The 23,339-nt window shown below is 43.3% G+C and overlaps 1 protein-coding gene across 1 annotated transcript in view; it reads left to right on the top strand.

Moving 5' to 3' along the window:
• The window catches only part of LOC307100528 (adhesion G protein-coupled receptor E2-like), a gene marked incomplete at both ends in the record, with an annotated part of 59,804 nt that extends 36,772 nt beyond the window's left edge, over positions 1–23,032 (top strand). Inside the window, 12 exons of the mRNA XM_079772993.1 lie at positions 802–851; positions 977–1,054; positions 1,448–1,625; positions 13,531–13,638; positions 13,826–14,046; positions 14,230–14,409; positions 16,941–17,138; positions 17,411–17,646; positions 20,381–20,447; positions 20,854–20,945; positions 22,636–22,804; positions 22,886–23,032. Coding sequence (XP_079629119.1) covers positions 802–851; positions 977–1,054; positions 1,448–1,625; positions 13,531–13,638; positions 13,826–14,046; positions 14,230–14,409; positions 16,941–17,138; positions 17,411–17,646; positions 20,381–20,447; positions 20,854–20,945; positions 22,636–22,804; positions 22,886–23,032 — 1,724 coding nt within the window. The remainder of the gene's footprint in view (positions 1–801; positions 852–976; positions 1,055–1,447; positions 1,626–13,530; positions 13,639–13,825; positions 14,047–14,229; positions 14,410–16,940; positions 17,139–17,410; positions 17,647–20,380; positions 20,448–20,853; positions 20,946–22,635; positions 22,805–22,885) is intronic.
• Positions 23,033–23,339: the final 307 nt, after the last annotated feature.

Raw genomic sequence — 23,339 nt, 5'->3', positions numbered from 1 at the left:
AAGTACCCAGGGATGAGTGACTGGAGGTCAGCTCCCAGTGTCCAACCTGGACTTGGTGTCACTGTCTGGATGACCCCATCCTGTCCAGCATCTTCTTTATTCTCCCTGCCCCCTTCCCTATAGCCTCATCCTTGAGAGCGGGAGTGGGGAGTGAGGGAGGTTGGGGGGAGGGATGTCTGTCACGAGGGCAGTCCATCTCTATCAAGATGTCTTAGTGTTAGTGTGGAGGAGACAGCACTGCTTTGACAGCGTCAATGGGATTCCAAGGAGAACTCAGTCAGTGAGGAGCTGCTCTGGGGAAATGAGAACTAAGGCTATCACTGGGAGGCAAGTCATTTCAGGTCGTGACCAGGAAATGCCACATTTCCCGTGCCCTGGATTCTCAAGAAGGCATACTCTGTCCTCTGTCTAAATGTTCAGGCTGGGACACAGGCAGCTGTGATGTTCCCCTACGGTAGCTGGGAACTTCCCAGGAAATTTAGGGAACTGGGGGTAGCAGATACGTAGGACTCAGGCTGATTCCATCCACATTTGGACAAAAGAGCATCGAAGCCACCACATTATTATGCTACGAGGCTTCCATGTGACTAGGAAAAAGTGCCCACTAAGGGAAGGGGGGACAGTGGAACCTCCCAGGTGCTTCTATTCCCAAACCAGGGTCCGTAAATTACCAAATGACAATCTGGGAAGGAACCTGGCCTGGGCCCCAAGCCCTAACCCCAACACACACACACACACACACACACACACACACACACACACTCACATACACCTAATGAACTGCCCTTCTATCTGCACCAGGGACCTCCTCCCGCCCCAGGATTCCACACCCTAGAATCAACAACAGCAAGGTGAGTGACTCCCGCAGGGACAAAGAGGCAGGGAATACCTCCGTGCCACCTGCAGCACCCACCTATTTTCCCCAACTTTCCCCATCTACCTGTGAGGCTCTCTATCACATCTCCCTTCTCCCCAGAGGCTCTCCCCCTTGTTACAAAAACTTGATGATTTGGACAGAGACATCAAGTCAGCCTCGGATCCGGACAACATCCAGGTAAGGACAGGACCTGGGGGAGGCACGTGGAGGCATCCCATAGAGAACTGGGAAAGCCTTGGTTTGGGAAGAGACACAATGGTGCCCTGCTCTGAGTCCCCACTTCTCCTAGGGCGGGTGGGGAAAGCAGACATGCAGGTACTTGTAACTCACTGTTAGATCCTCATACACCGACTAATCCCTTTCTTGCTGTTCCTGCCCATTCAGTTTACATCACCCTTGGCATTCATGAACAGGACTGACCTCTAAACGGCTGGATTGCAGGGGCAATCCGGTGCCACCTTTATCCCCAAATACATAGTATCTAGAATCTGTTTGCTGGAGCTGAGTGGGCAAAGTCTTCCTGTAGCCCCTCTAGTGCATGGGCCAATGGCTCTGTGTCCATACCCCCAGGACCTCATACAGGAGGTGGATGACCTGCTGGAGAGCCCTGGGGACCTGGAGAACTTGACCCACTCAGAACAGAACTATGTGGCCACTAACCTGCTCCTCAACATGGAACATGTCGTCAGAAAGCTGAGCAAGGCCCCACCCAATGAATCGCTGACCTTTAAAGCAACTGGAGGCACAGGTAAGTGCCTGGGTCTGCCCCCAGGCTCAGCTCTGTCCATCCTGCACCTCATTCCTCTCCCAACCTCACTGGGGCTGAGTGACCACTCATAAACAAATTAAAGTAAAAGCTTAAAAAGAAATGAATAAATTTTGCTAATGAAATAAGTCAGACAGACAAACAAATACTGAATGCTATCACTTATATGTAGAATCTAAAAAACAAACTCATAGATACAAAGAATAGATTGGTAGTTGCCAGAGGCAGGGGGTGAAGGGCTGTTGAAATGGGTGAAGGAAGTCAAAAGGTACAAACTTCTACTTATAATATAAACTAGAGGCCCAGTGCATGAAATTCGTGCATGAGGGGGAGGGTGCCCCTCAGCCCAGCCTGCACCCTCTCCAATCTGGGACCCCCTGAGGGATGTCTGACTGGTCAGACATCCCTCTCACAATCCAGGACTGCTGGCTCCCAACTGCCCTCCCCTGCAGGACTGGTCCCCCCAGCTGCCCTCCCATGCTGGCCTGGTCACCCCCCAACTGCCCTCCCCTGCAGACCTGGGTCCCCCCCAACTGACCTCCCCTGCAGTCCTGGTCCCCCCCAACTGACCTCCCCTGCAGTCCTGGTCCCCCCCAACTGCCCTCCTCTGATGGCCTGGTCACCCCCAACTGCCCTCCCCTACAGGCCTGGGTTCCTCCCAACTGCCCTCCTCTGATGGCCTGGTCACCCCCAACTGCCCTCCTCTGATGGCCTGGTCACCCCCAACTGCCCTCCTCTGATGGCCTGGTCACCCCTAACTTCCCACAACTGCCCTCCCCTGCAGGCCATCTTGTGGTGGCCATCTTGTGGTGGCCATCTTGTGTCCACATGGGGGCAGCCATCTTTGACCACATGGGGGCAGCCATCTTGTGTCTTGGTGTGATGGTCAATTTGCATATTACTCTTTTATTAGATAGGATAAATCATGGGGATATATATGTACAGCATGGCAACTACAGTTGGTAATACTGTATTATATATTTGAGAGTGTCTGTGCAAGTAAACCTTAAAGGTCCTTATCAAGAATTTAAAAATTTAGTAACTATGTATAATGACAGATGTTAACTAAATTTATTGTGGTGATCATTTTGCAATATATATAAATATCGAGCCACCTGTTGTACATTTGAAACTAATGTTATGTCAATTATACTGCAATAAAAAAGAATGAATAAAATGACAATTAATATACATTTTCATTATAAAATTAATTATGAGCAATGAAATAAAGATAATGAAAATTTTAAGATGAAATACAAAAGGCTTCAAAAGAGAACAATTTACTTAATTTTAAAGAATATAGATTTAGCCCCAGCCAGTTTGGTTCAGTGGTTGGAGCATTGGCCCACGCACCAAAGGGTGTGGGTTTGATTCCTTGTAAAGGGCTCATACCTGAGTTGCAGATTCAATCACAGGCCCTAGTCAGGAAGGTTGCGGGAAGCAATCAATCAATGTGTCTCTCTCACATCAATGTTTCTCTCTCTCCCCGCCCCCCACCCCTTCCACTCTCTCTAAAAATCAATGGAAAAAATATCCTCAGGTAAGAATTAACCCTTTGCACTCGCTTGCTTTTTTCTCGATTCCTGCTACCGATGCTAACCGTGTTGAGTCACACTCGACATCCGAGTGCAAAAGGTTAACAACCAAAAAATAATATCCTATCTAATAAAGAGGGAATATGCTAATTGGCCATCACACCCTCACAAAGATGGCAGTGCCCACAGCCAATAAGGAGGGAATATGCTAATTGACTACCACGCCCTCAAAGATGGCAGTGCCCACAGCCACAAGATGGCATTGCTCAGCCCCCCAGTCACCCAGGGCCAGCCCAAGGCACAGGCAAGCCTCAGATGGCAGCTGCCCAACCACCCAGGGCCACCCAAAGCCTGTCGGCAGTGGCAGCAGCAGAGGTGTGATGGGGCATCGTCTTCCCCTGATCGCTGGTTGCCTCCCACCCCTGAGGGCTCCCGGACTGTGAGAGGGGCCAGGCCGGGCTGAGGTATCCCCCCTCCAGTGCATGAATTTTCATGAACCAGGCCTCTAGTATATTTAATATTACTTGAGCCCTAGCTGGTTTGGCTCAGTGGATAGAGCATCAGCCTGTGACCTGAAGGGTCCTGGGTTTGATTCTGGTCAAGGGCACATGCCCAGGTTTCAGGCTCAATCCCCAGTAGGGGGCATGCAGGAGGCAGCTGATCAATGATTCTCTCTCATCATTGGTGTTTCTCTCTCTCCCTCTCCCTTCCTCTCTGAAATCAATATATATATATATATTTTTTAATACTACTTGAGATTTAAAATAATTTGTCTTATTGAGGTAAAATTCACATAACATAGAGTTGACCATTTTAACCAAAGTGTACAATTCAATGACATTCAGTACATTCAGAGTTGTGATCATCACTTCTAAAATATTTCTAAAATATTTCATCACCCCAAAAGTAAACACTGTACCAACTAAACAGTTGCTCCTCATCCCTCCCACCTCCAGGCCTTGGCAACCATTTATCTGTTTTCTGTCTCTATGGATTTGCTTATTCTAAATATTTAATAGAATTGGATCATTAAATTTGTTACCCTATAATTTAGCTTCTTTCACCTAATGATATTTTCAAGATTCATCCATGTTGTAGCATGCATTGTCAACTGGTGGTCCTTGGGGCCAACAGGAATCCCCAGTTTGGGGTGTGGTGAAGAAGGAAACTTTATTCACTACAAAATATTTCAATTGTGATACAGCACAGCTGTGAAAGTAGCAAGGCTGTGGAAGAGCCCAATTTTGATACAGCATAACTGTGAAAGCACAGCCATAGAACAGACCTGGGGCCAGGCCCCTCTCAGGGTAGACATCTCTGTTTTGCTCCTCAATGGTCTGCTCTGCTTGGTGAGACAGCAAGACATCTTTGCTGCTTCAGCTCAGCCAGGGAGACACAGTCTTCATTCTAGAAGGGAAAGTAGCTGGCTTGTATGGACAGAAGTCCTCATCCCAGTTTCTGATTGGTCCATTCTTATGCAAATGAGGATGCCAAATCCTCCCAATTTGATTGCTCCAAAAGGCACTGTCCTGATTGGTCAAAATATAGCTGCTCTGATTGGTCGACACTGTGCAGCTCTGATTGGATGGGGAAGCCTTAGTCCTATTGGTTGAAATAGGATTCCAGGATACCTTCATAGGGGTTGGCTGAGATGGCAGGCAATTTAGGACAGAGGCAGGCAGTTTAGCACAGAGGTTTCTTGGTGAAGTGCAGTTTGCATGAGTCGTGGCTATGAAGAAACAGCTGCTGGGCCTCTGCTTTTTTTTTTATTTGAGCCCAGTTAGCCACCAGGAACCCTTCTTAGTAGGTGTGTTTTGTTCTCAGGGTTCACAGTATCACACTTCTTTCCTTTTTATGCTTGACTAATATTCCATTGGATATGGATATATCTCCTTTTGTTTACACATTCATTCATTGATGGACATGTGGATTGTTGCCTCCTTTTGACTATTGCGAATAATGCTACTATGCATATTGATGTACTTGTTTTGTATGAATAACTTTTTCAGCTCTTTGGGGTATATAACTTAGGGTGAAATTTCTGACATGGTAATTCTATATTCAACTTTTGTGGGAGCCACAAAACTATTTTTCCAAAATGGCTACTTTTCCATTTACAGTCCCAGCAGCTATATAATAGAGTTCCATTTTCCACATCCTCAGAAACACTTTTTACTTCCATTTTGTTTTGGTTTTATTATAGCCTTTCTAGTATATGTCAGGTGACATCTCATTATGGTTTGATTTTGCATTTCCCCAATGACTAATGGTGTTTAATATTTTTACCTGTCACTTTTGAATATTTGTGCATGTTTTTTGGGTAAATGTCTATTCGAGTTCTTTGCTTATTTTTAAATTCAAGTGTTAGGCTTTTGGTTGTTGGGCTATAAGTGTTCTTGATATATTCTAATGGAATGCCCTATCCTATATAATAAAAGGGTAATATGCAAATCAACCGAACAGTGGAACTTCCAGTCGCTATGACACTCACTGACCACCAGGGGGGCAGTCACTCAACACAGGAGCTGCCCCCTGGTGGTCAGTGAGCTCCCACAGGGGGAGCGCCACTCAGCCGCAAGCAGGGCTGATGGCTGGCAAAGCACAGCAGCGGTGGCAGGAACCTCTCTGCCTCCGTGGCAGCGCTAAGGATGTCCACTGCAGCTTCAGTTGGACATCCCCCAAGGGTTCCCAGACTGTGTAAGGGCGCAGGCCGGGCTGAGGGACCCCCCCCTCCCTCAGTGCATGAATGTCGTGTCCCGGGTTTCTAGTGAGATACATAATTTGCAACTATGTTGTCCCATTGCATAAATTGTCTTTTCACTTTCTTTGTAGACTTTTTACCTAATGAATAGATGCTTTGGGTATGATGAAGTCCATTTTATCTTTTTTTTTTTCTTTTGTTCCTTGTGCATGTGGTGTCATATCTAAGAATCCATTTCCAAATTCAACATTATGAAGATTTGCCTTTATGTGTCCTTCTAATTGTTCTAGTTTTAGCTCTTAAATATAGGTCTTCAACTCATTCGAGTTAATTTTTGTTTATTGTATGAGGTAGAGTACCAACTTATTTGTGTGTGTGTGGATAGCCAGATGTCCAAGCACCATTTGTAGAAGAGACCACTCAATCTACCTTGAAGGATTTGGGCACCTCCTGGTGAAAATCAACTGACTATAGATGAATGGGTTTATATCTAAACTCTCATTTCCATTTTAATGGTCTAAATGTCTATCTTTATGCCAGTAGCATACTGGTTCTTTCTTTTTAGTGTAAACATAAATTTTATTCATTTATTTACTACTTTTTTAACTTTTCAATTAGAGTTGACATTTAATATTTTTTATTAGTTTCATAGTGGTTAGATACATATAATTTATGAAGTGATCCCCTGATAAGTCTAGTACACACCTGGAACCATATATAATTATTAAAATATTATTGACTATATTTTCTATGCTGTACTTTACATTCCCATGGCTATTTTGTATCTATAAATTTATACTTCTGTATATATATAAAGTATATTGATTGATTTCAGAAGGAAAGGAGAGGAAGAGAGAGATAGAAACATCAATGGTGAGAATCATTGCTCAGCTGCCTCCTGCACACCCCACACTGCCACAACCCAGGTATGTGCCCTGACCGGAAATTGAACCGTGAACTCCTGGTTCATAGGTCTACGTTCAACCACGGAGCCACCGCAGCTGGACCCTTATTCCTTTTTTTATCCTGGAATCTATTTTGTTGGATATAAGCATTGGCTACACCTGCTTTTCTGTGGATGCCATTTGCTTAGAGAATCATTTTCCATCCTTTCACTTTGAGTTTATATTTGTCTTTGCAAATTAGATGTGTCTCCTGAAGGCAGCATATGATTGGATTTTTTAAAATATACTTTTATTGATTTCAGAGAGGAAATGAGGGGGAGAGAGAGATAGAAACATCAATGATAAGAGAGAAGCATTGATTGGCTGCCTCCTGCACGCTCCCTACTGGGGATCGAGCCGGCAACACAGGCATGAGCCCTTGACCAGAATTGAATCTGAGACCTTTCAGTCCTCAGGCTGATGCTCTATCCACTGAGCCAAACCAGCTGGGGCTATGGTTGGATTTTTTTAAATATTATTTTATTTTTTCCATCATCATTTATCCCCTCTATGCCCTCTTCCACTTCTACCCACCCCACCCCCCACAGTCATCACACTGTCAGCCATGTTCATGAGTTCTCTCTCTTTTTTTTTTTTTTTTTTTTTTTTTGCTCAATCCCTCCAACCCTCCTAGGAATTGGGGGCTTAGGGTATATGGCAGGTGCTGATTGGTGGTTCAATGTACAGTCCATATAAGGTGTTCAGGAATGTCCGGCTGCAGGTGGAGTTTACGTCATACTCCGTCCATCAGTTGGGGGAAGGGAGGATCTATCAGTTTCATCCTCAGGAGCAGCAAATGTGTGTCATCAGCGGCCGCGTGTCATCAGAGACACGCGTGTCATAGGTTCGCCATCACTGGCTTAATAGTTCATTTTGTTTATTAAATTCTACATATGAGTGAAATCATATGGTACTTTTTTTCTCTGACTGGTTTATTTCACTTAGCATAATGTTCTCCAGGTCCATCCATGCTGTCGCAAAGGATAAATTTTCCTTCCTTTTTATGACAGGGTAGTATTTCGTTCTGTAAATGTACCACAACTTTTTTCCCCAGTCATCTACTGATGGAAGTGCTTCCAAATCTTGTCTATTGTAAATAATGCTGCAATGAATATAGGGGTGCATATATTAAAATTAGCATTTCAGGTTTCTTTGGATAAATTTCCAGAAGTGGAATCGCTGGGTCATAAAGCAGTTCCACTTTTAATTTTTTGCGCTAATTCGGATTTTATTTTTGATCCAATCTGCTACTCTGTGCCTTCTTATTGGTGAATTCACTTCATGTACATTTAGGGTGGTTCTTGGTGTGTGAGGATTTCCTATAGCCATTTTATCTTTTGTTTTCTGGTAGCTCTGTGCCTCCACTGTTTGCTTGTTTTTCCTTGTGTTCCTGTCTGTTGTTTTTGTTTGGTGGTATTTCATAATTTTTCCCTCTGTTTCCTCCTTCTTCTAAGTTATGTGTCTCAGTTTTGGGTTTTTATGTGTAGTTGCCATTAAGTTTACATAAAAGAATTTTCATATATACAGCAGTCTTTTCTCTTTTTTTAATGCATCTAATCTCCATGTCATTAATTTTTGACAGTTTTAATACAATGTGCTTTGGAAAAGGCCTTTTTGAATGGAGATCAGTAGGTGTTCTGTTTACTTAATTCTTTCCATCGTTTTCCAGTAGGTGGTGCTGAATCACAAGTTTTTTCGTTCTCCTGAATTGCTCTGGTTTTTTTCAGATCTCTGAGGGGTGTCGGGAAATGGCCTGTGCTCCCTGGGAGGGTTGGAGAAGCCTTCCTAGTTTAGATACCTCCGTCTTAGGAGAATAACCCCACCCGGCGGAAGGTGGTAAACGATGGGATGAAATCCCAGTGCTGCCCCCTGTACCCAGACACTGCCAGCAGTGCACTGTGATGTGTGGGGGTGGGATGAGCTGGGGGAAGTTGGTCGCTTCCTTTGTTGCTTTGCTCCCCCAGTCATGCTGACTGGCAGACCTCTGCGGCATCCACTCTGTGTCTCCACTCGACCCTGGGATTAGTTGAAGAGGGTGCGTGACGCTCAGGTAGAAAGTGTTTCTGTAGTACCGATTCTTGGGTTTGCAAATAATGTGCTTTGCAACCCAACACCCATTGCTACAGCTTTTTCTGGGGCCTGCTGGGAGAATGAAAGGAGAGCTCTGGTGAGTGGAGGCAGCCAGACCCTGTGGCTTCGCTGACTAGAATGCCATTTGCCAGACAACCGTGGCCGTGCCTCTGTGCTTCGTCCCTGCCCTGGTCACTGAGATCAGCTACAGCTCATCCTGTCCACTCCTGCAGGATTCTCACGGAATCTGCCTGCTCCTCCCAGCTGAAGGGAGTGCCCGCAGCCACCTGATTCCTCCCCTCTCTGAGCTGAGCCTCGCAGAGAGCTCCAGGCAGCAAGTTCCCGGCTTCTTCTCTGGCCCATCTCAGCTCTTCTCCTTTCCACCTTCCCACTTTCCTCCCACTCGCCCACCTTCAGATGTTTCAATGTGCAGATCTCTCAGACAGGTTTGTGCGTTGGGCTGGGAATCCTTTGTTGAATTATAGCTATTCAAATATTTGAAACTTCAAGGAGAGAGGCCAAGGAAATCTCTCATGCTGCCATTCCTCTGATGTCACGTCCAACATTGGTATTTTGATATGGAATACATTAAATCTATACATTGCTTTGGGTAGTATGGACACTTTAATGATGTTAGTTTTTTCCATCCATACGCATGGTATACGTTTTTATTTATTTCTATCTTCCTCCATTTCTTTCTACAATGTCTCATAATTTTCTGAATACAAGTGTTTTACCTCCTTAGTTAAATTTATTCCTAGGCATATTTTTATGCAATTTAAATGGGATTGTTTTCTTAGTTTCCCTTCCTGGCAGTTCATTACTGGTGTGTAAAAAATGTAACTGACTTCTGAATATTAATTTTGTATCCTGCCATTTTTACTGAATTTATTTATCTGTTCTAGTAGGTTTTTGGTGGAATTTTTAGGATTCTTTCTACATGCCATCTGCAAATAATAACAGTTTTACTTTTTTGCAGTTTGGGTGCTTTTTATTTCTTTTTATTCTCTGATTGCTGTGGCTAAGACTTCCAATACTACGTTGGGTAAAATGTGGTGAAAGTGTACTAGTATATCCTTGTCCTATTCCTGATCCTAAGGAAAGTACTTTTAGCCTTTTCCCATTGAGTATAATGATAACTGTGAGTTTGTCATATATGGCCTTTATTAAGTAGAGGTATGTTCCCTCTATTCCCACTTTGCTGAGAATTTTAATCACATATGGATGCTGGATTTTGTCAAATGCTTTTTTCTAAATCTATGGATATGATCATATCATTTTTATCCTTCATTTTGTTTGTGGTGTGTCACATTAATTGATTTGCAGATATTGAACCAACCTTGCATACCAGGATTAAACCCCAGTTAATCATGGTGTATAATCTTTTTAATGCATTGCTGAATTCAGTTTGCTCATATTTTGTTGAAGATGTTTGCAGGAATATTAGCCTATAATTATTTTTGTAGTGTCTTTGTAATCAGGTTAATGGTGGACTCATAAAATGAGTCTGAGAGACTTCCCTCCTATTGAATTTTCTAGAATAGTTTGACAATGATAGGTTTTAATTCTTATTTGACTGTGGCAAAATTAATTTGTAAAGCCATCCAGTCCAGGACTTTTGTTTGTTGAAATTATTTTTTTAATCACTGCTTCAATTTCATTACTAGTTATCAGTTGTTCAGATTTTATTTATTCTTTTTTTAATAAATCTTTATTATTCAGATTATTACAGTTGTTCCTCTTTTTTCCCCCCATAGCTCCCCTCCACCCAGTTCCCACGCGACCCCCTGCCGTTACTCCGCCCACTGTCCTTGTCCATAGGTGTTAAATTTTTGTCCAGTCTCTTCCCACATCCCCCACACCCTTTTCCCCCCAAGAATTGTCAGTCCACTCCCTTTCTTTGCCCCTAATTCTATTATATTCACCAGTTTATTCTGTTCATCAGTTTTTTTATTCATTTGATTTTTAATTTCACTTGTTGATAGATATATATTTGTTGTCACTTTGTTGATCATAATTTTTATCTTTACCTTTTTCTTCTTCTTCCTCTTCTTCTTAAAAAATAACCTTCAGCATTTCATATAATACTGGTTTGGCGGTGATGAACTCCTTTAGCTTTTTCTTATCTGTGAAGCTCTTTATCTGACCTTCAATTCTAAATGATAGCTTTGCTGGGTAGAGTAATCTTGGTTGTAGGTTCTTGCTATTCATCATTTTGAATATTTCTTGCCACTCCCATCTGGCCTGCATAGTTTCTGTTGAGAAATCAGCTGCCAGTCATATGTGTACTCCCTTGTATGTAACTAACTGTTTTTTCTCTTGCTGCTTTTAAGATTCTCTCTTTGTCTTTTGCCCTTGACATTTTAATTATGATGTGTCTTGGTGTGGTCCTCTTTGGATTCCTTTTTTGGGGGGTTCTCTGTGCTTCTGGACTTGTTATTTCTTTCACCAGATAGGGGAAGTTTTCTGTCGTTATTTCTTCGAATAGGTTTTCACTATCTTGCTCTCTCTCTTCTTCGGGAACCCCTATAATTTGGATGTTGGTACACTTGAAGTTGTCCCAGAGGCTCCTTGCACTATATTCATATTTTTTTATTCTTTTTTCTTTTTGCTTTTCTGGTTGGGTGTGTTTTGCTTCTTCATATTTCAAATATTTGACTTGATTCTTGGGATCCTCTAGTCTGCTATTGGATCTCTGTATATTATTCTTTATTTTCGTCAGTGTATGCTTAATTTCTAATTGGTCCTTTTTCATATCCTTGAGGGTCTCACCATATTTCTCAGAAGTTTCTAGAAGATTCTTGAGTAACCTTATAACCGTGGTTTTGAACTCTATATCCAGTAGTATGCTTTCCTACATTTCTTTTATTTGTGACATGTTTCTTTGTCTCTGCATTTTGGTTGCTTCCCTATGTTGATAAGAGTGTCTTTGTGTGCTAGGTGTCCTATAGGGATCAGTGGCTCAGCCTCCCTAATTACCTGAGGTGGACACTCTTGGTGCACCCCTTTGTGGGCTGTGTGCACAGTCTTGTAGTTAAGCCTTGATTGCTGTTGGTATCACTGGCCAATTGGCTGTGAGGACCAGTTGTGTCAACAATGGGAGAACTGCTGTGCTGGAGATACCCTTATGGGGCAGGACTTGCTTCAGTGGGGCTTTGGCGCTCACAGAGTCTGCACCCTGAGTGTGTCTCTTATGGATGTGAAGAGTTGTAATCTGGATGGTCTCACTCTGACCACTGGGTACACTGGCTCTTGTATCTCCAAGAAGGTGCAAAGTCAGCCAGTGCCTGAGGCCACCCAGCAGGAACTACATAGAGATCTGCATATTTCTCCTCTTTCTTTGGGGTTTGGAGGTGCCCAGATGAGACCCAGCTGTGAAGCAATGCAAACTGCTGTGGAGCCTTAGGCCTTCTTTTGGAAGCTCTGGGGTTCCCTGACCCAGCTGTAGTTTGTTAGGTTTAGATTGCAAAGGGCCAGTCCATTCATATGCAAAAGCCTCTGTGTACAGCTTGAGTGGGTTGTAAATTGGGTGGGGCGCAGTCTCAGGGAATCACCAAGATGAGGGGACAATTTGCATATTATCCTTTTATTATATAGGATATACACTGAGTGGCAGGATTATTATGCGTTCAGAGATCATAATAATCTGGCCACTCAGTGTATGTTAGATATTGGTCTGCAGTTTTTTTTTCTTGTGATGTCTTTATCGGATTTTGTTTTCAGGATGGTGGTGGCCTCATAGAATTATTTAGATAATTTTCCTTCCTCTTCTATTTTATGGAGAGTTTTACAAAGAATTAGTGTTAATTTTTCCATAAATGGCTGGTAAGAATTTACCAATGAAGCCATCAGTTATGGGCTTTTTTTTGGGAAGCTTTTAATTAATGGTTCAATCTATTTACCTGTTATAGGTATGTTCCAATTTTTTATATCTTAATTAATTCCATTTGGGTAGCTTGTATGTCTCTAGGAATTTCTTCATTTCATCCAGGTTATCTAACTTGTTGAATAATTGTTCATGATATTCCCTTATAATAATCCTTTGTAAATCCACATGATATATATGCCATTATTATATACACCAAATATTATGTGTTATACTATTATCATGTTTACTAACTACATATATATATGGATTCCATATATATATGGATTCGTGCACCGGTGGGCTCCCTCAGCCTGGCCTGCGGGGATTGGTCCAAAACCAGCAGTCCAAGGCCGCCTGCTGCTCCTGCCTGCGGCTCCCACTCATCCCAGCCCCACTGCACCTGCTGCGGGCTCGCGCCCAGTCAGTCGCAATCAGGAGAGGCTCATGCTGCCACAGCGGTGAACCCTGCATCTGGCGCCTGTAGGTCAGCTGAGCTGCCACTCCCATTGTGGGAGCGCACTGACCTGCATTGAGCGTCTGTACCCTGATGGTCAGTGTGCGTCATAGTGACCAGTCAACCAGTCATTCAGTCATCTGGTTGTCCAGTAGCTTAGGCTTTTATATATAGAGATAATATATATTACGTAATATATAAATATATAATACATTTATATAATCTATTAATTATATATAACATGGTATTATAGCAACCATTGCAGGTTCAATTACTAATCTAACAACCCCACAATGTAACTCCCACAATTCATAGAACTGTCTCTGAAGATAAAGAAGCAAGGAGACAGGCAGGTCACCTTGAGTGCTAATCAGGCAAAGATGGTGCTGGACTGGGATGCAGTACAGGAATCTGATGATTCAGGTAAGGCTGAGATGGGGAGAAGTTCACTGAGGTTTCACAGTGGGACAAGATACCCAAGGGTGGAATAAATGGAGAATTAAAGTTTAAAGGAGAGTGTGGGCTATGGTGGGGTCCACAAGAAAAGAGTCTACCTGAAGAAGGGGTCCTGTGAGCCCCTCAAGATGTCAACCATGGTCTTTTCCTATAGGTCCGTCTACGGTGGGCCTTTTGTCCACACCAGGGATGGGCAAGTTGATGGCTGAAGCCCCCCTGGTTCTAGAAGCTGAGGAGCAGTCAGTTCTGCATGAGACACACACGGGCCTGTTGCAGGAAGTTTCCCCCGTCCTGCTCTCAGATGTCATCTCCGTCTTTGTGAGCAATAATAACACCCAGAACCTAAGCTCCCCAGTCATCTTCATCTTCAAGCATGTGAGTCTTGGTGGGATGGGGCTATAGCTATAAAATGAGCCTGATTGCTGGGAATAGACTTGAGGTTCTGGGGGCTCTCCCATGGGTGCATCTTCTCCCCAGGAAAGCCCATCACCAGCAGGATTTGGGTCAGCATTTCTGAGCACCAGAAACACCAGCTCACACTTTGCCCTGTTCTTACAGGCAGTGACCCCAAGGCCATGGCAAAAGGTATTCTGTGTCTTCTGGGAGTCTGGCCAGAATGGAAGTGGTCATTGGTCCACCAAAGGCTGCTGGAGGGTGGGCACCAGAGACACCAGCACCACCTGCCAATGCAGCCACCTCAGCAGCTTTACCGTCCTCATGGCCCACTATGATGTGCAGGTGAGAGCCCTAAAAGGGGTTGAATTCAATGTCTGTTGCTATGTAGTAAATTCCCACAAATGTAGTGTCTTTAAAAAGACACACACAGGGATTCGTTAACCTGCAGAATCCTGAGGTCAGCAATCTGGCACGGCAGACCTGGGCTGTCAGCTCAGGGTCTCACAAGACTAGAATGATTGTGTGAGCCAAGCCTGTAATCTCATCTGAGTTGTGCAGTTCTCCAAGCTCCCTGGTTGCTGGCAGAATTCAGTTCCTTGCAGTTGTAGGACTGATTTCTCACTTGCTTGCCAGCTGGCAGTAGAGGAGCACACTCAGCTCGTCGGGGCTCCCTGCATTCTTTCTCATGTACCCCTCCCAAGGCTGCTCACAGGGTATCAGTATTGCTGACTGGGAGCCAGCAGAATTGCCCTCACATTAAAACACCCTCAAACTTTGAATCAGTTAAGGGCTCATTTGATTAGGTCTGACCCACACAAGATAAATCCCTCTCTTCAAGTTAGTTGACTGTGGACCTGCAAAATGCCTTCCCAGGAGCACCTAGATGGCATTTGGCTGAAATCCTGGAGGCATTTATATGTACACATGCCGGTGGGGTTATGATTGCCAAACTGGAATTCTGCCTACCATGGGGCGGGGCGGGGGGGGGGGGGTGTTCAGGACAGGGGCTATCAGGGACTTCAGAAAGGAAGATTTGGTGATGACAAAGCTCAGAGGTACCAGGGGATCCAGTGAGTACAGCTGAGTCAGTAGCTGTGTGTGCCTCCTCTCCTGTCCAGTTGATCTGCCTCTGGTCCACCAAAACCAGAAACTGGCTCAGGTAACTTCAGGCAATGGGGCATTTACTGAAATAAATGTGGCACCCACATGAAAAGGATAATAGCCAAGTGGCCAGAACTCATAGAAGCCTCCAGAAGTGTGAACAACACTCCAAGACCATGTTTCCTCCGGCCACGTCGCTAGGTAACACATATTCATGGTTTTATTTACATACTGTTTTACATTTATTGAAGACTTAAAATATTTACATTTCAAATTCAAACAGAATGAGAGAGAAACCAGACACTTAGTTCCTCTGGCCTCAACCGGTCAAAGCTGTTAGTTTCTCCTGCATTTTTCTTTGGATATTTTATACATATAGGGTCGGGAAAAAGTAGGCCTACGGTTGTTTGTATGGAAAATAATACAATAATTAACAGATAATAGTACACGAATAAACTCTGTTTTTCGCATACTCACAACTGTAAACCTACTTTTGCCTCACCCTGTATAAAAATAATGCATGTGTTGGTTCCTTGGTTTTTCTCTTCTCAAAGACCTGGTGGAGTGTGTGTTTTTTTCACTGTTGTGCAAATTGTGTTTTATTTATTGCATCTAGGAGAATTTTCTATTCCAGCCTACAAAGAGACACCTCATTATTTTTATTGCCACACAGCATTTTATTTTGTGAATGCTCCAGAAATTACACATCAAGACCTCTTATAGTGGGGTTTTGTTTTGATCATTTGCTAATACATAATGTTGCAATTGTTTACACACACTTCCTTCTTCTCACGTGACAACCTGTAAGCTTAGCCATGCTCAAAAGCCTAAAGAAAAATAAACCCTATCCCTGGCCCATGTGGCTCAGTTGGTTGGATGTTGTCTGGTGCACCAAAAGGTTGCTGGTTCGATTTCCGATCAGGGCACATGCCTGGGATGCAGGCTCCATCCCATAGGGGTTGTGCAGGAGGCAATTGATGTTTCCTCTCATATCAATGTTTCTCTCTTTATCACCCTCTCCCTTCCTCTCTCTCTAAAATTCAATAAAAATATTTTGTTTTTATTGATTTCAGAGAGGAAAGGAAAGGAAGATAGAAACATCAGTGATGAGAGAGAATCATCAATCACCTGCCTCCTGTACACCTCCCTATAGTGGGGATCATGCCCACAACCCGGACATGTGCCCTGACCAGGAATCAAACCGTGATCTCCTGGTTCATGGGTCAACACTTAACCACTGAGCCACACCAGCTGGGAAATTTTTCTTTCTTTTTTGTTGTTGTTAATTCTCACCTGAAGCTATTTTTCCATTTTTAGAGAGAGTGGAAGGGAGAGAGTGAGAGAGAGATAAAGAAACATTGATGTGAGTGAGACACATTGACTGGCTGCCTTTGCACACCCAACCAGGGGTAGGGATCAAGCCTGCAACTGAGGTACGTGCCCTTGACCAGAATCTAACCTGGGACCCTTCAATCCACAGGCCAACGCTCTTTCCACTGAGCCAAACTGACTAGGGCAAAAATATTTTAAAATAAACCCTTAGAGTTCCAGGACTTGATCTTAAGGTCTCTTCTATCCCTCAATTCTTCCAGGGTCTGAATTAATCCATTTAGGACCCATAAAACTCTAAGATTACCCACAAACATCACAAATTTAGGTGGCTCCTGCATTCCTGATTTTGTTACATCGAAAAATAAAATTAAATATGGTGGGAGAGTCATTAACCCAGCCCAGAAAAGTATAAGTGATATCTCCTCTCTGCTGGGTTCCAGGAGGAGGATCCCGCCCTGGCTGTGATCACCTACCTGGGGCTGAGCCTCTCTCTGCTGTGCCTCCTCCTGGCGGTCCTCACCTTCCTGCTGTGCAAAGCCATCCAGAACACCAGCACCTCACTCCACCTGCATCTCTCACTCTGCCTCTTCCTGGCCCACCTGCTCTTCCTCACGGCCATCGACAGAACTGAGAACAAGGTACTGACACTGTCCCAAAGGACATCTGTCCTCCCTGTGGGATGTGTTCATGGCGCCATGCTGCACTGAACATCTTAACATAATGACCTTGTGTTTTAGGAATGTTAGAGGGGTGAGTAGCCAATTTCACAATGACTGACCCAACTAGAAGACACCCCCTTTTTTGAAATTTCCTTCATATACATCAGAGTTCCCCAAAAAAAGTATAGGAGAGGTCATGGGTCCACACTTCACCTGACAATCCCACCTGCTGACTCTCACTGCTCCCCCAGGTGCTGTGCGCCATCATCGCGGGTGCCTTACACTATCTCTACCTGGCCTCCTTCACCTGGATGCTGCTGGAGGGCCTGCACCTCTTCCTTACCGCTCGCAACCTGACGGTGGTCAACTACTCCAACGTGAGCAGGTTCATAAAGAAGTTCATGCTCCCTGTGGGCTACGGAGTCCCAGCTGTTATTGTGGTCATTTCCACAGCTTCCAGGCCTCACCTTTATGGAACACCTGCCCGGTAAATTAAAGTTCCCACTGTCCTCATCTTCTCCACATGACCATGGTCAGCAGAGAACCAATGTAGCACTTTAATTTCACTAGAATATTATAGGTATAAAAAAACAGTAATAACCACCCAAAGACATCTTCCTGGTTTCATGATTGTATTCCTTGAAGTGATTGTTTTTAAGAATTTAAAATTTCATTGTTTCAAATGTTAATTATATAGTATGTTAACAATTATATGTTTATATAATATTAATTGTGCATTACATTCATTACCTATACTTTTATAATAATGAAACATTAACAATCATAAATTAATACATGGTTAAAATAAATAAGCTGATTTTTCTCTTTTAGATTTAATTATTTTAAATATTAATTATAATTATACTAGGGGCACGGTGCACAAAATTCGTGCACGGTGGGGGGGTCCCTCAGCCCCGCCTGCACCCTCTTCAATCTGGGATCCCTCTCACAATCCAGAACCACTGGTTCCTAACTACTCACCTGCCTGCCTGCCTAATGCCCTAACTGCTCCCCTGCCTGCCTGATCACCCCTAACCACCTCTGCCTGCCAACCTGGTCGCCCCCAACATACATATGGCTGGGATCCCTCAGCCTGGCCTGTGCCCTCTCGCAGTCTGGGAGCCCTTGGGGGATGTCCTCGGGAGAAGTGGGGGTGCGAGCCTAAGCCAGCAGTCAGACATCCTTAGCTCTGCTACGGAGGCGGGAGAGGCTCCTGCCATAGCTGCTGCACTTACCAGCTGTGAGCCGAGCTCAGGGCTTCTGGCTGAGAGGCACTCCCCCTGTGGGAGCGCACTGACCACCAGGGAGCAGCTCCTGCATTGAGTGTCTGCCCCTGGTGACCAGTGTGCGTCATAGCACTGGTTGCTTCACCTTTTGGTTGATTTGCATATTAGCCTTTTATTATATAGGATTAAAGACTGTTACATTAAAAACTATTGTACATAATTTTAATCCTATCTTTTTAATCCTATCTTATATATCAGTAAATGTATATTAATATAATACTCATTGCACTAATTGAGGGGACTGCTTTAAATATTCTAGGAAGCAAAATGGGAATGAAGGGATGGCATTGGTTGGTGTAACCTACTTCTCTCAATTAAAAAAAGGGGGGGAGTGTTATTTAGATGATTAAATTGTGATGACCAGAGCTAAGATTTAGAAATCACTTTGGACATGCAATCTATATTCCCAGTATTTTTCATGTATCAGCTCAAGTCATTCTCCCAACAACCCACTTAGATAGAACTGGTATTATATGAGTTTTACAGGTGAGGAAATTGAGGTACAGAGATTACTGACATGGTCCAAATCACACAGATGGTTGCTGGCAGAACTGGGATCAAATACAGACAATCCGGCATTTACCACATACTCCTGTGTTGATATAATTAATGTTCACCACCATCGGAGTAGCCCTGGTCAGATGGCCTTCCTATCTAGCTTGCATAAAAGTCAGCAAACTGTAAAGGGCTGCAACTTTGCAGATCATGTACTCTCTGTTGCCACTACTCACCTCTGTCCTTGTAGCACAAGAGCTGCCATAGGCGATATGCAAGAGAATGAGCCTAATTGTGTACCTGTAAAGCACATTTACAAAATCAGGGGGCGACCCCATTTGACCCACAGGGTGCGGTTTACCAGCATTGTCTTAGTAGGGTTGGCTTTGAGTCTTCTGGCGGGGGGGTGGGGGTCTAGCTAATTTCATGGTAGTCACACCTCCCAACTCATACACAAGTATCTCACATGGGATCATTTGCAGTTCTATCATTTCTATCAGTGTGGCCTTGATTTACTATGTTTCCTTAAGCATTAGATACCAACCTGTGATCACTTGAGTCTCAATGTTGTCATGAGGAATAAATTATGTAATACACATGAGCCCTACCTTAGTACTGTTATCAGGTTACTGTCATCATCTTTTTTTACTATCATCTTGCATGTTCCCAATTTTTTCACCTTCTATATACCTGCTCATCCATTCATATCTCAGAATAAATACAATCAGTTCTCTCAGGGAACCCTTCCCAACTACCTGAACCTCCTATACCACAGAGGAGGCAAGCTGTCTAGCTATGTGTTCTCGTAGCTCCTCACACTTGACCATAAAACTCATCATCTTGATTGTTTCTATTGTCTAATTAGTGACCTCCCTGAGGACTGAGACCAGACTATCTCAATTGCAGTTGGGTCTTCAGGTCAAGCAGAGGTCCTGATACAGAGGAGACACAATATTTTTCCAATAAACCGTAACTTAATTTACTTATTGGTATTTATCTTTTCATGTAAAAATGTATATTTTCTTCTGCCAGCATGCCTGACAGACATTTTTAAAATAAATTTATCTTTTTAAAAACCACATTATTATGGCATGATTGATTTATACAATGCTATACATAGTTAAGGTCTGTAACCTGATGAGTTTGAACTTAACTATACAACCAGGACCAGCATCACCATCAAGGGCATACACAAAGTTTCAGTTATGAAAGAGTAATAAGATAAGAAGATCTATTAGAGTATGTGGCCTAATTAACAATATTGTATTGTATACTTAAAACTTAGTAAGAGGATAGATCTTACCTTAAAGGTTCTTATCAAAAAGAAACAATATTAGCAATAGGAGGAAGAAGAAACTATGGGTGGTGAAGGATATGTCTACCAAGTCTTTATCCACAAAGGCAAATAGATTCTTCAGTCTCTTTCCATCTCTCTTTTAGATGCTGGCTCAGCACACAAAAGGGATTTATATGGACCTTCCTTGGCCCTGTCTGCACCATCTTCTCTGTGAGTAAAGGATGACATGAGAGCATGCTTCCTGCCCAGCTGAGGGTCCATCAAAGAGCAGGTGTATAAGGAGGGTTACAGGCAGGATGAGAAATCCTTAAAGTTTGCCCAGGACTGAGGAGGCATACAGGAGGAAAAATTTCTGTTTTAAAACCAGGATAAAGGGATTTCCTGAGACATATCACTTTCAGTGCTAAAATGTGGAGATTGCCATAAAAACTGGGACAAGTTGATCACCCCAGTTACAGGACAAGCATAAGCCTGAGTTACTGGATGTTTGGTCCCTTTTTCTATGACTGCTATGAAATATGAAAGCGTCTTACTTGCTGAGTTAGGTATTGGATGAGCCAGGAGGAAGGAATACAGATATGGAATATATTCAATATGCCTTGTGGGGTTTCCACAGATTAACTTGGCTTTCTTTCTGATGACCATCTGGATTCTGAAAACCAAGCTCTCCTCACTCAACAGGGATGTGTCCACCCTCCAGAACACGAGGTGAGAGGGATCAGAGGGGCACACCACCCCATACAAAGCATGGTCCAGGAGCAATACCCTATGGTTCCAAGCTCCTGGTGTCCTTTCATGGGGGATTCTGAGGGGTCAGGAGAGAGGTGCAGCCACCCTCTCTGGAAACCAGCTCAGGTCCTGTTTGCTGCTGAAACCCAAGTCAAAAACATTGTTTCTCCATAACTCCTGCATGAAATTACCTCAGCCACAGAGAAAATTGACTTTGTCTGTTAAACATGAATTACTTCTATGGTCCTATGAAGAAGGTCTCAGCACATTTTTATCTTTATAGAACACTTAGGAAATCACATAACTGTTCCCAGAACCCAGCATGCACATTCATGCCCACACCTTCATAGATGCTCTTCCCTCTGCCGTCTCCACTCCTACACCAGAGAAAATCAGGTTCTTTATCCACGTATCACATCTTGTGAAAGGCTAGTACAGAATGAATGGCCTCTATTCTAGGAAAACCATGCTCACACTCAGTTCATGAAGAGTGAAAATATAGGAATAGTGTTGGATGGGACCTGGGCAGAGGTACCTCACACATAATAAATATGTTGTTCTCATCTTTCCATGAGACTATAAGGTTTGTGAAAACAGAAATTATCTGTGTTATTTTTAATACCCAAGACTCAGCACAGAGAATCAGGTACACAGAACATCTCCAGTAATGACAGTTGAATGAAATTAGGGACATTCATGAAACATCATTATCTTTTTGAAGCCCACATTATGAATTATCACTACAGCAGAACCTCGGTTCTTGAACTTAATTCATTCTGAAAGGCTGTTTGAGAAGCAGTGTGTTGGAAAACAAAATCGTTTTTCCCTGTTAGAAATAATGTAAACTGAATTAATTTGTTCCAGACCCCCAAATGGTTCCATTTTAACCTTTCCTGTACACAGTACATGTCTAATGTACTGTTTGATCTATAAACAAAACTTGTTTTCTTAAATTTATTGAACCACTCCCTGCTAGCCTTAAACTAATCATTTTTAGCACTCGTTCAAGGGTATCTTTCTAGAGGTCAGTATGCAGCATCATCACTTTTTCACGTATCATTGCCTCTGAAATGCTGTCACTGGCTAACTGCTTTTCATTTAACCAAATCAATAACAATTTTTCTACCTCTTCAATTGCCTTCACTGTTTCATGAGCACTGTCACAACCATACCAACATCAGCACTCTTGATGGCCTCTTCATGTTTTAAAAGTGTGCTCATCATCCATTTCACCAGCAACAAAAATAAATAAATAAATAAATAAATAAAAATATTCACAGCACAATTTCTTGAGATGTTAACAAGGCAAGGTTTAGCTGTAAACTGACTCCTATTGGCATATTCTCTCCTTTGTTTGTGGTCTGAGAGACACTTTTTGTCATAATGATGTATCAGCATGAAATGGTTATTAGGTCAAGAACTGAAGTTAACCAAGACATTTTTTTTTTCATGAACAACCTGGTTGAGAACCAAATTGTTCGAGATGGGAGATGTTCAGTCGAAGTCAAAATGACATGATAAACTCTGATAGCATTTCTGTTCAGAGGATCATTGAGAGTAGTTATCAAAAGTGATCACAACTCAGTCATGCATCCTTGGGGTAGAGATGAGGATAACCTTAATTCTGTTGTTCTGGGTGCACCACGGACCTCTCTTTTCCTCCCACCAGGATGTTGACATTTAAAGCGATGGCTCAGCTCTTCATCTTGGGCTGCACGTGGTGTCTGGGAATCCTGCAGGTGGGTCCAGCTGCTCATGCCATGGCCTATCTCTTCACCATCATCAACAGCCTGCAGGGCGTCTTCATCTTCCTGGTGTACTGTCTCCTCAGCCATCAGGTACTATTGTCTGGCTTCCACCCAGGATTTTCCACTCTGTCCTCTCAGTGAGCTGACTCAGAGCATGCTTTGCTTCTGTAGGTCCAGGAGCAATACAGGATATGGTTGAAAGTGGTCAAGGAAACTAAAGCCGACTTTGAGAAGTACACACTCTCCAGCAGGGCTATGTCTGAAGTCTCCAAACACAATGTGGTAAGATCACATATTGCTCCCAGAGCACTTCACTAGCGGATCCACTTGAGTAGCTCATGCCCATCACACTGGACAACCTGACATATAGCCGGTGATGCCCTATGATGGCTCCCACTGAGTCTACTTGTGGACCCACCCCAAGGCATTTCCATGTCAACAATGGAGGTCTTCCTGTACTTCCACTCACTGTGTTGATGTACTCACCTTGACCTTTGCCCATGATTCTCTTCTCATGTGTGTAAAGCACTCACTTTGTGAGACATGGTGCATGTGGTTTTTTATTTTACTTAGTGAAAAGACACAAAACATTTCCTCATAAGCAGAGAGAGAAGCTATGGTTGAT

Source organism: Cnephaeus nilssonii (genome assembly GCF_951640355.1).
Source record: "Cnephaeus nilssonii genome assembly, chromosome: 5".
Classification (NCBI taxonomy): Eukaryota; Metazoa; Chordata; class Mammalia; order Chiroptera; family Vespertilionidae; genus Cnephaeus; species Cnephaeus nilssonii.
The sequence above is the reverse complement of the archived record's forward strand: the minus strand, read 5'-3'. Positions and strand labels throughout refer to the sequence as shown.